The sequence below is a fragment of the Harpegnathos saltator genome, unplaced genomic scaffold (assembly GCF_003227715.2).
Source record: "Harpegnathos saltator strain DR-91 unplaced genomic scaffold, Hsal_v8.6 scaffold364, whole genome shotgun sequence".
Lineage (NCBI taxonomy): Eukaryota > Metazoa > Arthropoda > Insecta > Hymenoptera > Formicidae > Harpegnathos > Harpegnathos saltator.
This window is the reverse complement of record NW_020230166.1, coordinates 661885-680441: the sequence shown is the minus strand read 5'-3', so window position 1 is coordinate 680441 and position 18557 is coordinate 661885. Positions and strand designations below refer to the sequence as shown.

At 40.7% G+C, this 18557-nt stretch overlaps 3 protein-coding genes across 10 annotated transcripts in view; all 3 read right to left on the bottom strand.

The window, feature by feature from the left end:
- The window catches only part of p120ctn (adherens junction protein p120), a 48493-nt gene extending 47490 nt beyond the window's left edge, over nt 1-1003 (bottom strand). For 4 of the 8 annotated variants that reach the window (XM_025300449.1, XM_025300451.1, XM_025300452.1 and 1 more), the window contains exon 1: nt 119-1002. The gene's annotated coding sequence lies outside the window, so the exon portion shown is untranslated. Of the gene's footprint in view, nt 1-118 lie in introns of all 8 variants that reach the window. The other 4 variants (XM_025300448.1, XM_025300450.1, XM_025300444.1 and 1 more) reach the window with 3 other exon arrangements.
- A 647-nt stretch (nt 1004-1650) lies between these two features.
- On the bottom strand, nt 1651-4121 carry LOC105183582 (replication factor C subunit 4). The gene is made up of 6 exons (XM_011141832.2): nt 3918-4121; nt 3468-3743; nt 2292-2685; nt 2107-2220; nt 1894-1977; nt 1651-1817 (listed from the first exon to the last, which is right to left on the bottom strand). The coding sequence occupies exons 1-6, from the start codon at nt 4064-4066 to the stop codon at nt 1728-1730; spliced, it is 1107 nt and encodes a 368-aa protein (XP_011140134.1). The 5' UTR covers nt 4067-4121; the 3' UTR covers nt 1651-1727.
- Nucleotides 4122-16587: 12466 nt separating this feature from the next.
- Nucleotides 16588-17750, bottom strand: LOC112588985 (uncharacterized). Its single transcript, XM_025300443.1, has 2 exons — nt 17340-17750; nt 16588-16786 (listed from the first exon to the last, which is right to left on the bottom strand). The coding sequence occupies exons 1-2, from the start codon at nt 17708-17710 to the stop codon at nt 16636-16638; spliced, it is 522 nt and encodes a 173-aa protein (XP_025156228.1). The 5' UTR covers nt 17711-17750; the 3' UTR covers nt 16588-16635.
- Nucleotides 17751-18557: the final 807 nt, after the last annotated feature.

The following is an 18557-nucleotide window of genomic DNA, read 5'->3' as shown; positions in this document are numbered from 1 at the left end:
AGAGAGAGAGAGAGAGAGAGAAAGAAAGAGAGAAAGAGAGAGAGAGAAAGAGACACAGAGGGGATATCTCGAGAAAAGAACGACGTGCTCGCTTTGAAACTACGTAGTGAGAACGTACACAATACTACTGCTGCTGCTGCTACTGCAGCAGCGACGATGACGACGGTGGCGGCGGCGAGGACGGGCGTCGTTCACGCCCCCGTTCGCTCGTCGTATGTCCGCACGCACGTATGTACGTACGTCCGTATATATGTATGAACGTACGTACGCGCTCGTTCGTTCCCCTTTCTTCCCGACGACGGCACCACGGCGACGCGACGCGACGCGGCACGGTACGGCACGGCCACGCCGTGTTACGCACCCAGGAGAAGGGAGGAGGCCGTCGGCGACCTTCCCCGACGTCGCGTGCGCACACTACGCAGCGCGAATAATACAATCACCGAGACAGCCGCGCCAGGACGACGCGCTGCAGACGTAGCTCCGTCGTGGACGAGGCGCAGCGCTCTAGAGGCTGCGTTTCTTGTCGCGCGAGCAAGAGAGACGGAGGTAGACGGACAGATAGAAAGAGACGGAGCGAAGAGTGGGAGACTGGGGGGAGGGGGACGAAGGAGAGCAAGAATATGTGCGCGAGAGGGTAGGAGGGAGGGAGAGAGAGAGAGAGAGAGAGAGAAAGACAGATAGACAGACCGAGCGAGAGAGAAAGAGAGAGAAGAAGCGAGCGCTAGAGCCGTTTCTCTCTCTCTCACGGGGCAGCCGTCTCGAAAGGGACAAACACGCGATTCTCGCAATAGGACACACACGTGCGCGAGCGAGCGAGCGAGCGTCGCGCGGACGCGGCACGGGCACACCGGGCACGCACACCGCCCGCTGCCTCTTTTTTCTCTCTCACGGACACATATCCCCCGAGAACGGTGGCGGTCTCTCGTCTCTCGCCTCCTCGCCAACGCCTACGCGATACACATTGCACGCAGCAGCAACGACGCCCCTACACGCCGAGCGCAGTGGTGGTCAACGCGCGGCGCCGCCGGCGAGGTGCGAACCCCGGCTACGCCGACGCCGTGTGTCAATCTCGTCGTTGCTCGTGACGGACGACAGAAGTTTCCACGTACGCGCGATCGGGAGACATCGATGATCTTCCGGAGAACAGTCTGATCTCTCGTCAATGTTCCTGATTGATCGTGATTGCGACTTTATTTTGTGAAACGCGCTCAGTCGAGAGCGGCGTGCGAGATATAGGGGTTTTTGCGTACCACGTTGGGGCGGTTGGTTGCCGCGAGAGCTGTGGGGCTTTGTTCGATCCCAGAGTTGGTGTCATATCTAGTTAGAAGATGGGGATATCTGGGTATCTCTAGATACATTTGATTCAACCCCAATCAATTGTAAAGTTCCCCAACGTGAGAATTGTAGCTTTTCTAATACAAGTTTGCACGTTTTACAACTTTTAAACTAGTGCATAGCGACAAGTCAGAAAGAAAGTGCTATTTAAAAAGTTCCTCGTAAACGAACGCAAGTTTGTATGCCAAGATATTCTTACACCAATTTTTGCAAATTAGGTCTTTGCTACAATTCTGTGTCTGTAGAAATATATTCTATAAAAATTTTTGTTCTCTCTCTCAAAAACAATTCTATAGAAATATATAAAAAATTTTACTCGTAGTTTATAATATATACATCTTCAAATATAAATACATAATGCTTTAATAATAGAAACTAAGATGTAGGATTTATTACATTTTGTACGCTGCTGAGATTGTAGAGAAAACATTCAAAAGTTGAAGGTATTCGTCGCTTCCTTCTGTTAGCCTGTAATCACATAACTGAGAGGAAAAACAGTTTAGTTTTAAGATTCATAATCTATCAAGTATATTTCACATGTGTGAAAGAATATCTCACCCCGAGCATGTCACCGATCATGGTTTTTTGTTTGTCATTCAGATCCTCACAGAAAATTATCCTCTCGTTCAATTGATCGATTACCTACGATTACGGTATCATTGAAATTAAATTAATCTATCGATTTTCACGAATAATATATAACACAAATAATCACAAGTGTATGTGTTAAATATTAAATTTTAAATATTAAAAGGATATCCCATACAATACCTGTGATGCCGGATATCCTTCCAGCAATAAGTTTTCCAGTAATGTCTCAATATCATTGTAACTCCCCTTTTTACAAGTCTCCCACAGCGTATTGATTTTTTCATCGGGAACAAGCTGGAGCAATTACAATATTATCCTTGAAAATAATGTTAGCAGTTTTAGATTTTATAGATGAACATACTTACCCCGATTACATCCAGAGCATCATCCACGGTGATCTCGTATTCTATGCCTTTTAATCGTGTGATCGACTGCAGACACATGACAGCCTGTCTCAGATCACCTCCGGACGCCGCAACAATCTTCTCGAGGACATTTCGATTGGCCATCAAGTTTTCCTCGTTGCAAATGTATTCCAGTCGAGCGATGCTCTTTTCGTCACTCAATGGCTTGAAGCGGAACTTGGTGCAACGAGATGTTATCGGCTTGATGATACGCGACAGGTAGTTACACACTAGGCAGAAGCGCGTGCTGTGCGCTTCCTTCTCCATGATGCGACGGAGCGCGGTTTGCGCGGCACCAGTCATGCTGTCCGCTTCGTCGAGGATGATGATCTTGAATGGTGGACATTTCTTGCCACTGCAAGAGCAGAGGCAGGCAGTAATGTTAAGATGTTATTGCCCTATTTAATGCATTATGAATCAAATATATTCGCAAAATGCCTCAGACAGTGCCATTTTGATCATACACTGCAGTAGTGCGCAATTTATCCCAAATGGCTGACTCTTGAGAATTTGCTCTGTACATTATTTTAGCAAACCAATGTATCGACATTGGCGTGAATATACTTGTTTTTGAAGAAACTAACTAGATTAAGTAATTAATATATTTTCGGAGTTATACGTCGAAAATATATTTGCTTCTATTAAATTACTGTCAATTGTATTATTCTCACGGAAAAAAGAACAGAAGAAATAAATTTAACTTTCTAGTCAATGGACTTGAGCTAATACTCAAGTATCAGCATTCAGACTGTCTGTTCTCAGAGTTTATGATTGGAAGCTCACTTAACTCCTTAGTCTTCCTTAAACTCTGATAGAACATCTTTGTATTTGATTGCCAATAAAAGGTACTAAATAACTTCATTAGACCTCCTGTAAAACAATCTTTTCACCGCACCAATATTCTGCAGTCATCAGACCTTTCACTAGTTCATCATTGGCATATTAGAAATATCTTATCATAAGTAGCTTATTCTTATGATCAATAACTATTGTAAATAAAAGCCAAGATTTTCCAAGTTCAATTGCAATATATAATTTTTCTTTAAAATAACTATATATAGTTGATGAATGATTGAGAAACAAAGTAATAATGAAGCAAGGTACATGTATGTGTCATAAAAGTCTGCATAGGCTTACTCTGGCCTGGTAGGATTAGCTCTACGCAGAGCGAAAGATTTAATCTTGTCCCTCACAACCTGGATGCCTCTGTCATCTGAGGCATTTAACTCCAGAATTCTATCTCTGTATATGCTGCCAAACATCTGTCTCGCAGCAGCGTGAATTATGCTGGTTTTGCCGGTACCAGGTGGTCCATAAAAAAGCATATTAGGAAAATCTCCATGCTCCATGGCTTGCCTTATCACGTTCACTACTTCCGTTTGCTCCACAATGTCGTCGACGCTCTTCGGCCGACTGAAATAGCAGAATGCGTGACAACAATCTAATACATCGATACCTTCTCATTTCCCTGAGTGTAAATTCATTTGTAATCCAGATACGACGTTCTTGATACACGACTCGATATTTATATGCTTCTTATGCGTAAAATATTGGAGGTTAATTTTTTGTAATGAGGACAATACTCACTATTTCTCCACCCATGGTGTGAGATCTTTCTTGTCCTCTTTAGAGCGAGAGGTCGATGGTTTCTTGACCTCCACTGACGCGCCCAATTTTCCAGTCTTTAAAAAAGCGTGCATCTTTCCAAGCGATCCGATCGCTTGCCGGTTTCGCATGTACTTTCCCGCCTAATTGCCGCCATCTTCATACATACCAACATACCTATTATGGAACTCGTCGGAATCGATTCCGAATAATTCCGTTTCCCCTAGAAAAGACAATAGAAATCTAGGAAATAACGGAATAAATTCGATCAGAATCGATTCCGACGAGTTCTATAAAGGTCATTCTACAATGAGGTTGTAGTAGTATGCAGTAGGCAAATTGACCAATCACGATCGACTGTTCTCTTTACCATCGAAGAATAATCGACTATGATTGGTCAATTTGCCTACTGCATACTACTGCAACCTCATTGTAGAATGACCTTTAAGCGTGGTCTACAATGGCAGTAAGCAGTAAGAAGTAAGCGTAAGCGGTAAGAAATAAACCAATCACAGTCGATTATGACAAAAATAATCAACTGTGGTTGGTCCATTTCTTACTGTTCACGCTTTCTTCTTACTGCTTACGGCCATTGTAAACCATGCTTCAAAGACTCGTCTACAATAGCTGTAAAGCCAGTGGCACACTGTGTTTGTTTTCGTGCTGGATTGGTTGCTGGATGAAAATACTGCGTTCTGATTGGTACATTTCCGAAGATGGATGGAAATGCACCAATCAGAACGCAGTATTTTCATCCAGCAAGCAATCCAGCACGGAAACAAGCATCGTGTGCCGCTGGCTTAAGAGTAAGGGCAAGAACACAGGCTTTTGCATAACACATAATACATAACGCATAAGAGAATAAACCAATTAGTTTTCTTCATTTCCTTCTTCAGGACAGAAATGAAGAACTCTGATTGGTTGATTCTTTTATGCGTTGTGTATTATGTGTTATGCAGAAGCCTGTGCTTTGGCCCTTAGGCTGTAAGGCTGTAACGTAAGCTGTCAGCGAATGAAAACATTTCATTTCGTGTCTTACAACCTTACAGCCTTACTCTTACAGCTAATGTAGACGAGCCTAAAGCGTAATCTACAATGGCCGTAAGCAGTAATAAGAAAGCGTGAACAATAAGAGATGGGCCAACCACAGTTGATTATTTTTGTCATAATCGATTGTGATTGGTTTATTTCTTACCGTTTACGCTTACTTCTTACTGCTTACTGTCAGGCCCGATCTACAATAAATGAAGTAAGAAGTAGGAGTAGAAGTAACGATTTTGGCGTAAAGATGCTTACGCTAGTCCTGTCTACAATACGATGCAATAGAAAGGATAAGCCAATCAGAACGCAGGAGGAAAATTGTATCGACTGTGCGGGTGGTCCGATTGGACACATTACGATTGTACACAGGATACAGAGTGATGATTGGTTGGATCTAAAATTCACCAGATAAAGCTTTGCACCGATTGGTTGTGTCCAATCGTATAGGCAATCGAGATCCTCTCGAGTGTGCGAGAGTCGATTAATTTTGCGGGAGTGTGAACTACGTTCATTTAGTTTATAAAGTATATATTCATAAAATAATTTTTAGTATTAATAATAAATAAAGAATTTAGCTAAATAATACGAAAAATTACGAAGACGATGTGCTGGATTGTGCTTTTGTAACACCGATATCTCTATCGAACCAATAAACCTCAGTGAATAGAGAAGTTATTTGGAGTTGAATGGAGTTTAATGAATTAATTTTAGCAAGTATTTCCGTCATTGTATGGCACCATCAATTAATATTAGAATGGAAACGACGAAAAGAAAGACGAGAACATCGTAAAAGAAGGAGATGGTGGATTCGTCCCATAAATCAATTTAAAGTTTAACAAGGTTATCAGACAAATCTTGTAAGAGAAATGGAGACGCAAGACCATGATGTATTTTTTCAAAATTTTTACATGTGGCCAGAACATTTTAATTGGCTACTTAATCAAGTGCAAGATAAATTACTAACGCGAAGCAGGAGGACTCCATTGTGTCCTAAACTGCGTTTACAGGTGATACTTTTGTAAGTAAAATCTAAAATTTTTATTGTGTGTGTGTATGTGTGTGTGTGTATAACATCATTATGTTGTTCCTGCAGATATCTGGCTCTAGGAGATTCTATTTTAAGTAAACATACTGAGTTTCGCATAGGGAGATCAACAGTGTACACGATAATCCCTGAGACTTGCCAAGCAATTTAAGAAGCATTACAACCAACTTTTCTCCCAACTATGGATAAAAATTCGTGGAATAGAGTGGCACAGGGACTCATCGATAAATGGCAGTTCCCTAATTGCGTCGGTGCCATTATTGGGAAACACATACTCATTAAAGCCCCTCCTATGTCAGGATCCCAATTTTACAATTATAAAGGATTTTTTAACATGGTACTTATGGCTGCTTGCGATGGAGAATATAAGTTTACATGGGTGCATATTGGGCAGTACAGTATGTAATCATAGCAGTATATCTCATAATCTAAATATATAGTTATATTGCATGTAGAAATGCATGTCATGTTTCTGTTTATAGGTTCATTGAGTGATGGTAAAAAATTCATTTAAACCATACATCCATGTAAAAATATGTTAAATATAGAATTGTATGTGTTTCATTTAAATGTTTTTATTTATTAAAATTCATATTTATAAAAATTTTTATGAAAAATTTATTAGATATGATATGCACGACCATCTTTATGATTTATGACAACTCGATACTGTCCGATAAATCGAGTAGAGTAGAGCAGGCTAACTTAGCTGTATTCGTGCGAGACAATCAACAATTCATTATTTTATCAGATTATTATCAGATTATTATATTTTATCAGATAATAAAGTTTATACATGTATTATATTTTAAAAAGAGAAATTTTGTTCTGTAAAAATAGATAATGTGAAAAAAATATTTATAAATAGGTTAGAATAATTGAATTTCCTACTTCGAATATTCAATCAAACATATATTTTCATAATTACTTCAAATAAATATTTATAATTTTCCTAAAATTTAACAACTTATTGTTTAATGTAATTATTTAATATTTTACAAAACTTTATTATCTGATAAAATATTATTGATTGTCTCGTACGAACAATGCTAAGTTAGCCTATTCTACTCTACTCGTTTTATCTGACAGCATTGAGTTGTCACAAATCATGAAGATAATAGATGATCGTGCCCAATATACGAGGTACATCCAGAAAATAAGAATGCAACAATCCTCTTAAAAAAAGTACGTGTCAATCGAAAATCGAAATCTCTCGAATGTCTCGAAGTATTGAAGCCTCTTTTCCGCGACGCTGATTGGTCGTCACGACGACGTTGCATTCCAGCCGACTTCGTGCCGTTTGCGGCTGCCATTGCGGCGAATGACAGCCAAGTGACAGTTTGTACGAAGGGAGTAATAACGGAGATACATCAGGTTAACAATTTTATAACATAAACTAATAAGCTATAATTTAGTTCTTTTCTCGGGTAATGGTAATAAATATAACGAGAGAGAGAGAGAGAGAGAGAGAGACAGAGTGTGAGAAAGAGTAAGAGTGTGAGAGATAGACAGTCAGAAAGTGAGAGAAAAACAAAGGATTCGACCCGCTGGTGGCTGGTAGCAAAGCTAATAAGAAAATGAGAAACTTCTAGATTCCCGCCAGAAGTCCGAAATACCTCTTCGGTTATCATGTCTCCCTGCTACAAAAGTCCGAAAACTGAGAGAATAAGAAACTTCTAGTTTCCTGCCAGAAGTCCGGAATGCCTCTTCGGTTATCATGTGTCCCTGATACAAAAATCCGAAAACTGAGAAAATTAGAAACTATTAGTTTCCCGCCAGAAGTCCGGAATACTTCTTCGGTTATCATGTGTCCCTGATACAAAAATCCGAAAACTGAGAAAATGAGAAACTTCTAGATTCCCGCCAGAAGACCGGAACACCTCTTCGGTTATCATGTGTCCCTGATACAAAGATCCAGAAACTGAGAAAATGAGAAACATCTAGATTCCCGCCAGAAGTCCGGCACACCTCTTCGGTTATCATGTGTCCCTGATACAAAAACCCGAAAACTGAGAAAATGAGAAACTTCTAGATTCCCGCCAGAAGTCCGGCACACCTCTTCGGTTATCATGTGTCCCTGATACAAAAATTCGAAAACTGACAAAATGAGAAACATCTAGATTCCCGCCAGAAGTCCGGAACACCTCTTCGGTTATCATGTGTCCCTGATACAAAGATCCGGAAACTGAGAAAATGAGAAACATCTAGATTCCCGCCAGAAGTCCGGATTACCTCTTCGGTTATCATGTGTCCCTGATACAAAAACCCGAAAACTGAGAAAATGAGAAACTTCTACATTCCCGCCAGAAGTCCGGAATACCTCTTCGGTTATCATGTGTCCCTGATACAAAAACCCGAAAACTGAGAAAATGAGAAACTTCTAGATTCCCGCCAGAAGACCAGAATACCTCTTCGGTTATCATGTATCCCTGGTACAAAAATCCGAAAACTGAGAAAATGAGAAACTTCTAGATTCCCGCCAGAAGTCCGGATTATCTCTTCGGTTATCATGTGTCCCTGATACAAAAACCCGAAAACTGAGAAAATGAGAAACTTCTACTTTCCCGCCAGAAGTCCGGAATACCTCTTCGGTTATCATGTGTCCCTGATACAAAAACCCGAAAACTGAGAAAATGAGAAACTTCTAGATTCCCGCCAGAAGACCAGAATACCTCTTCGGTTATCATGTATCCCTGGTACAAAAACCCGAAAACTGAGAAAATGAGAAACTTCTACATTCCCGCCAGAAGTCCGGATTACCTCTTCGGTTATCATGTATACCTGATATAAAAATCCGAAAACTGAGAAAATGAGAAACTTCTAGATTCCCGCCAGAAGCCCGCAACACCTCTTCGGTTATCATGTGTCCCTGATACAAAAATTCGAAAACTGAGAAAATGAGAAATTCTAGATTGCCGCCAGAAGTGCGGAATAGCTCTTCGGTTATCATGTGTCCCTGATACAAAAATCCGAAAACTGAGAAAATGAGAAACTTCTAGATTCCCGCCAGAAGACCGGAACACCTCTTCGGTTATCATGTGTCCCTGATACAAAAATCCGAAAACTGAGAAAATGAAAAACTTCTAGATTCCCGCCAGAAATCCGGAACACCTCTTCGGTTATCATGTGTCCCTGATACAAAAATCCGGAAACTGAGAAAATGAGAAACTTCTAGATTCCCGCCAGAAGTCCGGAATACCTCTTCGATTATCATGTGTCCTTGATACAAAAACCCGAAAACTGAGAAAATGAGAAACTTCTAGATTCCCGCCAGAAGACCAGAATACCTCTTCGGTTATCATGTATCCCTGGTACAGAAATCCGAAAACTGAGAAAATGAGAAACTTCTAGATTGCCGCCAGAAGTGCGGAATAGCTCTTCGGTTATCATGTATTCCTGGTACAAAAACCCGAAAACTGAGAAAATGAGAAACTTCTACATTCCCGCCAGAAGTCCGGAATACCTCTTCGGTTATCATGTGTCCCTGATACAAAGATCCGGAAACTGAGAAAATGAGAAACATCTAGATTCCCGCCAGAAGTCCGGATTACCTCTTCGGTTATCATGTGTCCCTGATACAAAAACCCGAAAACTGAGAAAATGAGAAACTTCTACATTCCCGCCAGAAGTCCGGAATACCTCTTCGGTTATCATGTGTCCCTGATACAAAAACCCGAAAACTGAGAAAATGAGAAACTTCTAGATTCCCGCCAGCAGACCAGAATACCTCTTCGGTTATCATGTATCCCTGGTACAAAAACCCGAAAACTGAGAAAATGAGAAACTTCTACATTCCCGCCAGAAGTCCGGAATACCTCTTCGGTTATCATATGTCCCTGATACAAAAATTCGAAAACTGAAAAAATGAGAAACTTCTAGATTCCCGCCAGAAGCCCGCAACACCTCTTCGGTTATCATGTGTCCCTGATACAAAAATTCGAAAACTGAGAAAATGAGAAATTCTAGATTGCCGCCAGAAGTGCGGAATAGCTCTTCGGTTATCATGTGTCCCTGATACAAAAATTCGAAAACTGAGAAAATGAGAAACTTCTAGATTCCCGCCAGAAGCCCGCAACACCTCTTCGGTTATCATGTGTCCCTGATACAAAAATTCGAAAACTGAGAAAATGAGAAATTCTAGATTCCCGCCAGAAGTCCGGATTACCTCTTCGGTTATCATGTGTCCCTGATACAAAAACCCGAAAACTGAGAAAATGAGAAACTTCTACATTCCCGCCAGAAGTCCGGAATACCTCTTCGGTTATCATGTATACCTGATATAAAAATCCGAAAACTGAGAAAATGAGAAACTTCTAGATTCCCGCCAGAAGCCCGCAACACCTCTTCGATTATCATGTGTCCCTGATACAAAAATTCGAAAACTGAGAAAATGAGAAATTCTAGATTCCCGCCAGAAGACCAGAATACCTCTTCGGTTATCATGTATCCCTGGTACAAAAATCCGAAAACTGAGAAAATGAGAAACTTCTAGATTGCCGCCAGAAGTACGGAATAGCTCTTCGGTTATCATGTGTCCCTGATACAAAAATTCGAAAACTGAGAAAATGAGAAATTCTAGATTGCCGCCAGAAGTGCGGAATAGCTCTTCGGTTATCATGTGTCCCTGATACAAAAATCCGAAAACTGAGAAAATGAGAAACTTCTAGATTCCCGTCAGAAGTACGGAACATCTCTTTGGTTATCATGTGTCCCTGATACAAAGATCCGGAAACTGAGAAAATGAGAAACTTCTACATTCCCGCCAGAAGTCCGGAATACCTCTTCGGTTATCATGTGTCCCTGATACAAAAACCCGAAAACTGAGAAAATGAGAAACTTCTAGATTCCCGCCAGAACCCAGAATACCTCTTCGGTTATCATGTATCCCTGGTACAGAAACCCGAAAACTGAGAAAATGAGAAACTTCTACATTCCCGCCAGAAGTCCGGAATACCTCTTCGGTTATCATGTATACCTGATATAAAAATCCGAAAACTGAGAAAATGAGAAACTTCTAGATTCCCGCCAGAAGCCCGCAACACCTCTTCGGTTATCATGTGTCCCTGATACAAAAATTCGAAAACTGAGAAAATGAGAAATTCTAGATTGCCGCCAGAAGTGCGGAATAGCTCTTCGGTTATCATGTGTCCCTGATACAAAAATCCGAAAACTGAGAAAATGAGAAACTTCTAGATTCCCGCCAGAAGACCGGAATACCTCTTCGATTATCATGTGTCCTTGATACAAAAACCCGAAAACTGAGAAAATGAGAAACTTCTAGATTCCCGCCAGAAGACCAGAATACCTCTTCGGTTATCATGTATCCCTGGTACAGAAATCCGAAAACTGAGAAAATGAGAAACTTCTAGATTGCCGCCAGAAGTGCGGAATAGCTCTTCGGTTATCATGTATTCCTGGTACAAAAACCCGAAAACTGAGAAAATGAGAAACTTCTACATTCCCGCCAGAAGTCCGGAATACCTCTTCGGTTATCATGTGTCCCTGATACAAAGATCCGGAAACTGAGAAAATGAGAAACATCTAGATTCCCGCCAGAAGTCCGGATTACCTCTTCGGTTATCATGTGTCCCTGATACAAAAACCCGAAAACTGAGAAAATGAGAAACTTCTACATTCCCGCCAGAAGTCCGGAATACCTCTTCGGTTATCATGTGTCCCTGATACAAAAACCCGAAAACTGAGAAAATGAGAAACTTCTAGATTCCCGCCAGCAGACCAGAATACCTCTTCGGTTATCATGTATCCCTGGTACAAAAACCCGAAAACTGAGAAAATGAGAAACTTCTACATTCCCGCCAGAAGTCCGGAATACCTCTTCGGTTATCATATGTCCCTGATACAAAAATTCGAAAACTGAGAAAATGAGAAACTTCTAGATTCCCGCCAGAAGCCCGCAACACCTCTTCGGTTATCATGTGTCCCTGATACAAAAATTCGAAAACTGAGAAAATGAGAAATTCTAGATTGCCGCCAGAAGTGCGGAATAGCTCTTCGGTTATCATGTGTCCCTGATACAAAAATTCGAAAACTGAGAAAATGAGAAACTTCTAGATTCCCGCCAGAAGCCCGCAACACCTCTTCGGTTATCATGTGTCCCTGATACAAAAATTCGAAAACTGAGAAAATGAGAAATTCTAGATTCCCGCCAGAAGTCCGGATTACCTCTTCGGTTATCATGTGTCCCTGATACAAAAACCCGAAAACTGAGAAAATGAGAAACTTCTACATTCCCGCCAGAAGTCCGGAATACCTCTTCGGTTATCATGTATACCTGATATAAAAATCCGAAAACTGAGAAAATGAGAAACTTCTAGATTCCCGCCAGAAGCCCGCAACACCTCTTCGATTATCATGTGTCCCTGATACAAAAATTCGAAAACTGAGAAAATGAGAAATTCTAGATTCCCGCCAGAAGACCAGAATACCTCTTCGGTTATCATGTATCCCTGGTACAAAAATCCGAAAACTGAGAAAATGAGAAACTTCTAGATTGCCGCCAGAAGTACGGAATAGCTCTTCGGTTATCATGTGTCCCTGATACAAAAATTCGAAAACTGAGAAAATGAGAAATTCTAGATTGCCGCCAGAAGTGCGGAATAGCTCTTCGGTTATCATGTGTCCCTGATACAAAAATCCGAAAACTGAGAAAATGAGAAACTTCTAGATTCCCGTCAGAAGTACGGAACATCTCTTTGGTTATCATGTGTCCCTGATACAAAGATCCGGAAACTGAGAAAATGAGAAACTTCTACATTCCCGCCAGAAGTCCGGAATACCTCTTCGGTTATCATGTGTCCCTGATACAAAAACCCGAAAACTGAGAAAATGAGAAACTTCTAGATTCCCGCCAGAACCCAGAATACCTCTTCGGTTATCATGTATCCCTGGTACAGAAACCCGAAAACTGAGAAAATGAGAAACTTCTACATTCCCGCCAGAAGTCCGGAATACCTCTTCGGTTATCATGTATACCTGATATAAAAATCCGAAAACTGAGAAAATGAGAAACTTCTAGATTCCCGCCAGAAGCCCGCAACACCTCTTCGGTTATCATGTGTCCCTGATACAAAAATTCGAAAACTGAGAAAATGAGAAATTCTAGATTGCCGCCAGAAGTGCGGAATAGCTCTTCGGTTATCATGTGTCCCTGATACAAAAATCCGAAAACTGAGAAAATGAGAAACTTCTAGATTCCCGCCAGAAGACCGGAATACCTCTTCGATTATCATGTGTCCTTGATACAAAAACCCGAAAACTGAGAAAATGAGAAACTTCTAGATTCCCGCCAGAAGACCAGAATACCTCTTCGGTTATCATGTATCCCTGGTACAAAAATCCGAAAACTGAGAAAATGAGAAACTTCTAGATTGCCGCCAGAAGTGCGGAATAGCTCTTCGGTTATCATGTATTCCTGGTACAAAAACCCGAAAACTGAGAAAATGAGAGACTTCTACATTCCCGCCAGAAGTCCGGAATACCTCTTCGGTTATCATGTATACCTGATACAAAGATCCGGAAACTGAGAAAATGAGAAACATCTACATTCCCGCCAGAAGTCCGGATTACCTCTTCGGTTATCATGTGTCCCTGATACAAAAACCCGAAAACTGAGAAAATGAGAAATTTCTACATTCCCGCCAGAAGTCCGGAATACCTCTTCGGTTATCATGTGTCCCTGATACAAAAATCCGAAAACTGAGAAAATGAGAAACTTCTAGATTCCCGTCAGAAGTACGGAACATCTCTTCGGTTATCATGTGTCCCTGATACAAAGATCCGGAAACTGAGAAAATGAGAAACATCTAGATTCCCGCCAGAAGTCCGGATTACCTCTTCGGTTATCATGTGTCCCTGATACAAAAACCCGAAAACTGAGAAAATGAGAAACTTCTACATTCCCGCCAGAAGTCCGGAATACCTCTTCGGTTATCATGTGTCCCTGATACAAAAACCCGAAAACTGAGAAAATGAGAAACTTCTAGATTCCCGCCAGAAGACCAGAATACCTCTTCGGTTATCATGTATCCCTGGTACAAAAACCCGAAAACTGAGAAAATGAGAAACTTCTACATTCCCGCCAGAAGTCCGAAATACCTCTTCGGTTATCATGTGTCCCTGATACAAAAACCCGAAAACTGAGAAAATGAGAAACTTCTAGATTCCCGCCAGAAGACCAGAATACCTCTTCGGTTATCATGTATCCCTGGTACAGAAACCCGAAAACTGAGAAAATGAGAAACTTCTACATTCCCGCCAGAAGTCCGGAATACCTCTTCGGTTATCATGTATACCTGATATAAAAATCCGAAAACTGAGAAAATGAGAAACTTCTAGATTCCCGCCAGAAGCCCGCAACACCTCTTCGGTTATCATGTGTCCCTGATACAAAAATTCGAAAACTGAGAAAATGAGAAATTCTAGATTGCCGCCAGAAGTGCGGAATAGCTCTTCGGTTATCATGTGTCCCTGATACAAAAATCCGAAAACTGAGAAAATGAGAAACTTCTAGATTCCCGCCAGAAGACCGGAATACCTCTTCGATTATCATGTGTCCTTGATACAAAAACCCGAAAACTGAGAAAATGAGAAACTTCTAGATTCCCGCCAGAAGACCAGAATACCTCTTCGGTTATCATGTATACCTGATACAAAAATCCGAAAACTGAGAAAATGAGAAACTTCTAGATTCCCGCCAGAAGCCCGGCACACCTCTTCGGTTATCATGTGTCCCTGATACAAAAATTCGAAAACTGAGAAAATGAGAAATTCTAGATTGCCGCCAGAAGTCCGGAACACCTCTTCGGTTATCATGTGTCCCTGATACAAAAATCCGAAAACTGAGAAAACGAGAAACTTCTAGATTCCCACCAGAAGACCAGAATACCTCTTCGGTTATCATGTATCCCTGGTACAAAAATCCGAAAACTGAGAAAATGAGAAACATCTAGATTCCCGCCAGAAGTCCGGAACACCTCTTCGGTTATCATGTGTCCCTGATACAAAAATCCGAAAACTGAGAAAATGAGAAACTTCTAGATTCCCGCCAGAAGACCGGAACACCTCTTCGGTTATCATGTGTCCTTGATACAAAAATCCGAAAACTGAGAAAATGAGAAACTTCTAGATTCCCGTCAGAAGTACGGAACATCTCTTCGGTTATCATGTGTCCCTGATACAAAAATTCGAAAACTGAGAAAATGAGAAACTTCTACATTCCCGCCAGAAGTCCGGAACACCTCTTCGGTTATCATGTGTCCCTGATACAAAAATCCGAAAACTGAGAAAACGAGAAACTTCTAGATTCCCACCAGAAGACCAGAATACCTCTTCGGTTATCATGTATCCCTGGTACAAAAATCCGAAAACTGAGAAAATGAGAAACTTCTAGATTGCCGCCAGATGTGCGGAGTAGCTCTGCGCTTATCATGTGTCTTTGATACAAAGATCCGGAAACTGAGAAAATGAGAAACGTCTAGATTCCCGCCAGAAGTCCGGAATACCTCTTCGGTTATCATGTGTCCCTGATACAAAAATTCGAAAACTGAGAAAATGAGAAACTTCTAGATTCCCGCCAGGAGTTCGGCACACCTCTTCGGTTATCATGTGTCCCTGATACAAAAATTCGAAAACTGAGAAAATGAGAAATTCTAGATTGCCGCCAGAAGTGCGGAATAGCTCTTCGGTTATCATGTGTCCCTGATACAAAAATCCGAAAACTGAGAAAATGAGAAACTTCTAGATTCCCGCCAGAAGACCGGAACACCTCTTCGGTTATCATGTGTCCCTGATACAAAAATCCGAAAACTGAGAAAATGAGAAACTTCTAGATTCCCGCCAGAAAACCGGAACACCTCTTCGGTTATCATGTGTCCTTGATACAAAAATCCGAAAACTGAGGAAATGAGAAACTTCTAGATTCCCGTCAGAAGTACGGAACATCTCTTCGGTTATCATGTGTCCCTGATACAAAAATTCGAAAACTGAGAAAATGAGAAACTTCTACATTCCCGCCAGAAGTCCGGAACACCTCTTCGGTTATCATGTGTCCCTGATACAAAAATCCGAAAACTGAGAAAATGGGAAACTTCTAGATTCCCGCCAGAAGTCCGCAACACATCTTCGGTTATCATGTGTTCCTGATACAAAAATCCGAAAACGAAGAAAACGAGAAGTTTTAGGGTTCCTGCCAGAAATCCGGAATCTACCTCTTGAATTTTCCTTTTTACGGAGTTTTCACACCTTGTGGAGCTATTCCGAATTTCAGGCAGGTAATCTGAAGGACTTTGGATATTTCGGGTATTTAGGTATAAGAGATGCATGAGAAGTGAATAGGATAAATAATAAAATAACTAAATTCATATTTAAACGCTTTTTTATTTAATCCTTTTAGTACATTTTATTGTAATAGGTATTACATAATATATAAAATAAATATATTTTATATACAATACGCACAATATGTTACAATATGTTTATTATATTAATTATAAATTTATTACCATTACGCGAGAAAAGGAAATAAATTGTAGCTTTTTATTTGATGTTATGAACTTGTTAACCTGATATATTTTCGTTATTTTATTTTATAACTTATTATTTTATGTTATAAAAATTGCAGCCGTAGTTCCCTTGACTCCCCCCACCATGGTCCGAGTGGTGGGCATCCTGCAGGGATTTTAGTCGGTAGAAGTCCGACATAACCCCTGCCCTGCCTAAGGGGCGGGGATATACATGAGGATTTCCCCTGCATGACAAAAAAAGCTTATCTTATGCTCTATCTCTTCCCCGCTCGCTCTCTCTCTTTCCCCCTCTGTCTTTCTCAGTCTCTCTCACACACCCTCTCTGTGAAACGAAACAGAGTGAACGAAACAGAAGAACAGAATGAGTAGAGGAAAGAGAGAGAGGAGAGTGTGAGAGAGAGAGAGGGGTATGAGGAAGATAGGGAGGGAAATTGTGCAAGTGTGTGAGAGAGAGAGAGAGAGAGAGGGAGAGAGAAGGAGAGAGAGAGCTTAGGATGGTCTTGAATAGAAATTCTAAACGTTGAAATTTTCATTTGTTAGACGGTGACGTGTTACTATGCAGGAAATATGTTATGGAATTTCAAAATATAAGCGCCTAATACATCGTATGTTGGAGTCGGATATTATCGAACTTATATTCGAGGTTTTATTTTTTATTTATAATATTTATTCTTAACTTTAATATGAAAATATGGAATATGCTAAAATGGCGCGCGCTTGCAGTGTTCTAGTGTTTTGTTTAAAATCGAAAAATGAATATATTTTATTGAAATTTACATGGTATGGAGACCCAGGAGACTTCGTGAAACGTGTGGAAAATTTTCTTTAAGGGTGTTAAGAGTCACACGACGATCATCGCGAACTTTTTCTTCAACCTGTTGCACAAGGTTTTCTGAAATAACAGACGGTCTTCCATTCCTTTCTTCGTCGTGAGTGTCGGTACGGCCTTCTTTAAACGACCTAATCCACTTGGTAACATTCTGACGATTCATTACTTCGGATCCGTAAGTTTCTACGAGCTGGCGATGGATACTGGCCGCCGATTCGTTACGCAAAGTGAGGAACCGAATGATTGAATGAATCTCACTGCTGTAGGTGGAGCGAACGGAGGACGCACTGGTTGACGTATTAGGCTGCTGCGACGACATTTCGTAACTGACTGAGGCGCTCGATGGCTTATTTTGACCGTTACGAATCCCTCTATATATGAATAATAAAAGATAATAATAAAACTTATTAATTTCTATTTTTTTTACATCTGCAGCCAATATATTATCACAGCTCTTTCTTAACTTATCACTACACTTATCACTACATTTATTTATTGTAACATTTTACATTATGAATATATAACCTAAGTACTCGCGGGAAAAACGCGGAACAACTGTAACGGACAGACACGCGTGACCTTTCATGCGCATTATTTGTGCCTACTATCTGCGCTTACATCCATTACTAGAAACGTTTGCATTGAGCTCTGACGTCATGCTCACGCATGCGCCAACGGCTCCCATATTGGAAAAATTCTCACGACTTGTCATCACTGAGTCTGATACGGACTTAAGCCTTGCGATCTTAAGCCAGCGGCACACGGTGCTTGTTTTCGTGCTGGATTGCTCACTGGATGAAAATACTGCGTTCTGATTGGTGCATTTTCATCCATCTTCGGAAAAGTACCAATCAGAACGCAGTATTTTCATGCAGTAATCAATCCAGCACGAAAACAAGCAGCGTGTGCCGCTGGCTTTAGATAGATTGACCATTCACAGTCGATTGTTCTTCCTATCGAAAAATAATCGACTATGATTGGTCAATTTTCTTGTGACTGTGCGATTCATTTAGAATGGGCTTTAGGTATGTTTCGTAATTGATCAACTGATCATACTTGGACGTTATTGCTATCTATTATTCTGTTTATAAATTTGACTTTAGCTATTGATTTTGCAGTATTAGATAAAAAATTGAATAGATTTTTCATTACTTGTTATTAATCTT

Excerpts from the sequence above, each read along its gene's own strand:
- LOC105183582 (XM_011141832.2), bottom strand. The coding sequence starts at position 4,066 with ATGCGAAACCGGCAAGCGATCGGATCGCTTGGAAAGATGCACGCTTTT. Across the intron at positions 2,221-2,291 it reads ATGCTCTGGATGTAATCGGG|CTTGTTCCCGATGAAAAAAT; the intron begins GTAAGTATGTTC and ends TAATTGCTCCAG. Across the intron at positions 1,818-1,893 it reads TGATCGGTGACATGCTCGGG|TTATGTGATTACAGGCTAAC; the intron begins GTGAGATATTCT and ends TTTTCCTCTCAG.
- LOC112588985 (XM_025300443.1), bottom strand. The coding sequence starts at position 17,710 with ATGTCGTCGCAGCAGCCTAATACGTCAACCAGTGCGTCCTCCGTTCGC. Across the intron at positions 16,787-17,339 it reads CTCCTGGGTCTCCATACCAT|GGGAAATCCTCATGTATATC; the intron begins GTAAATTTCAAT and ends TTTGTCATGCAG.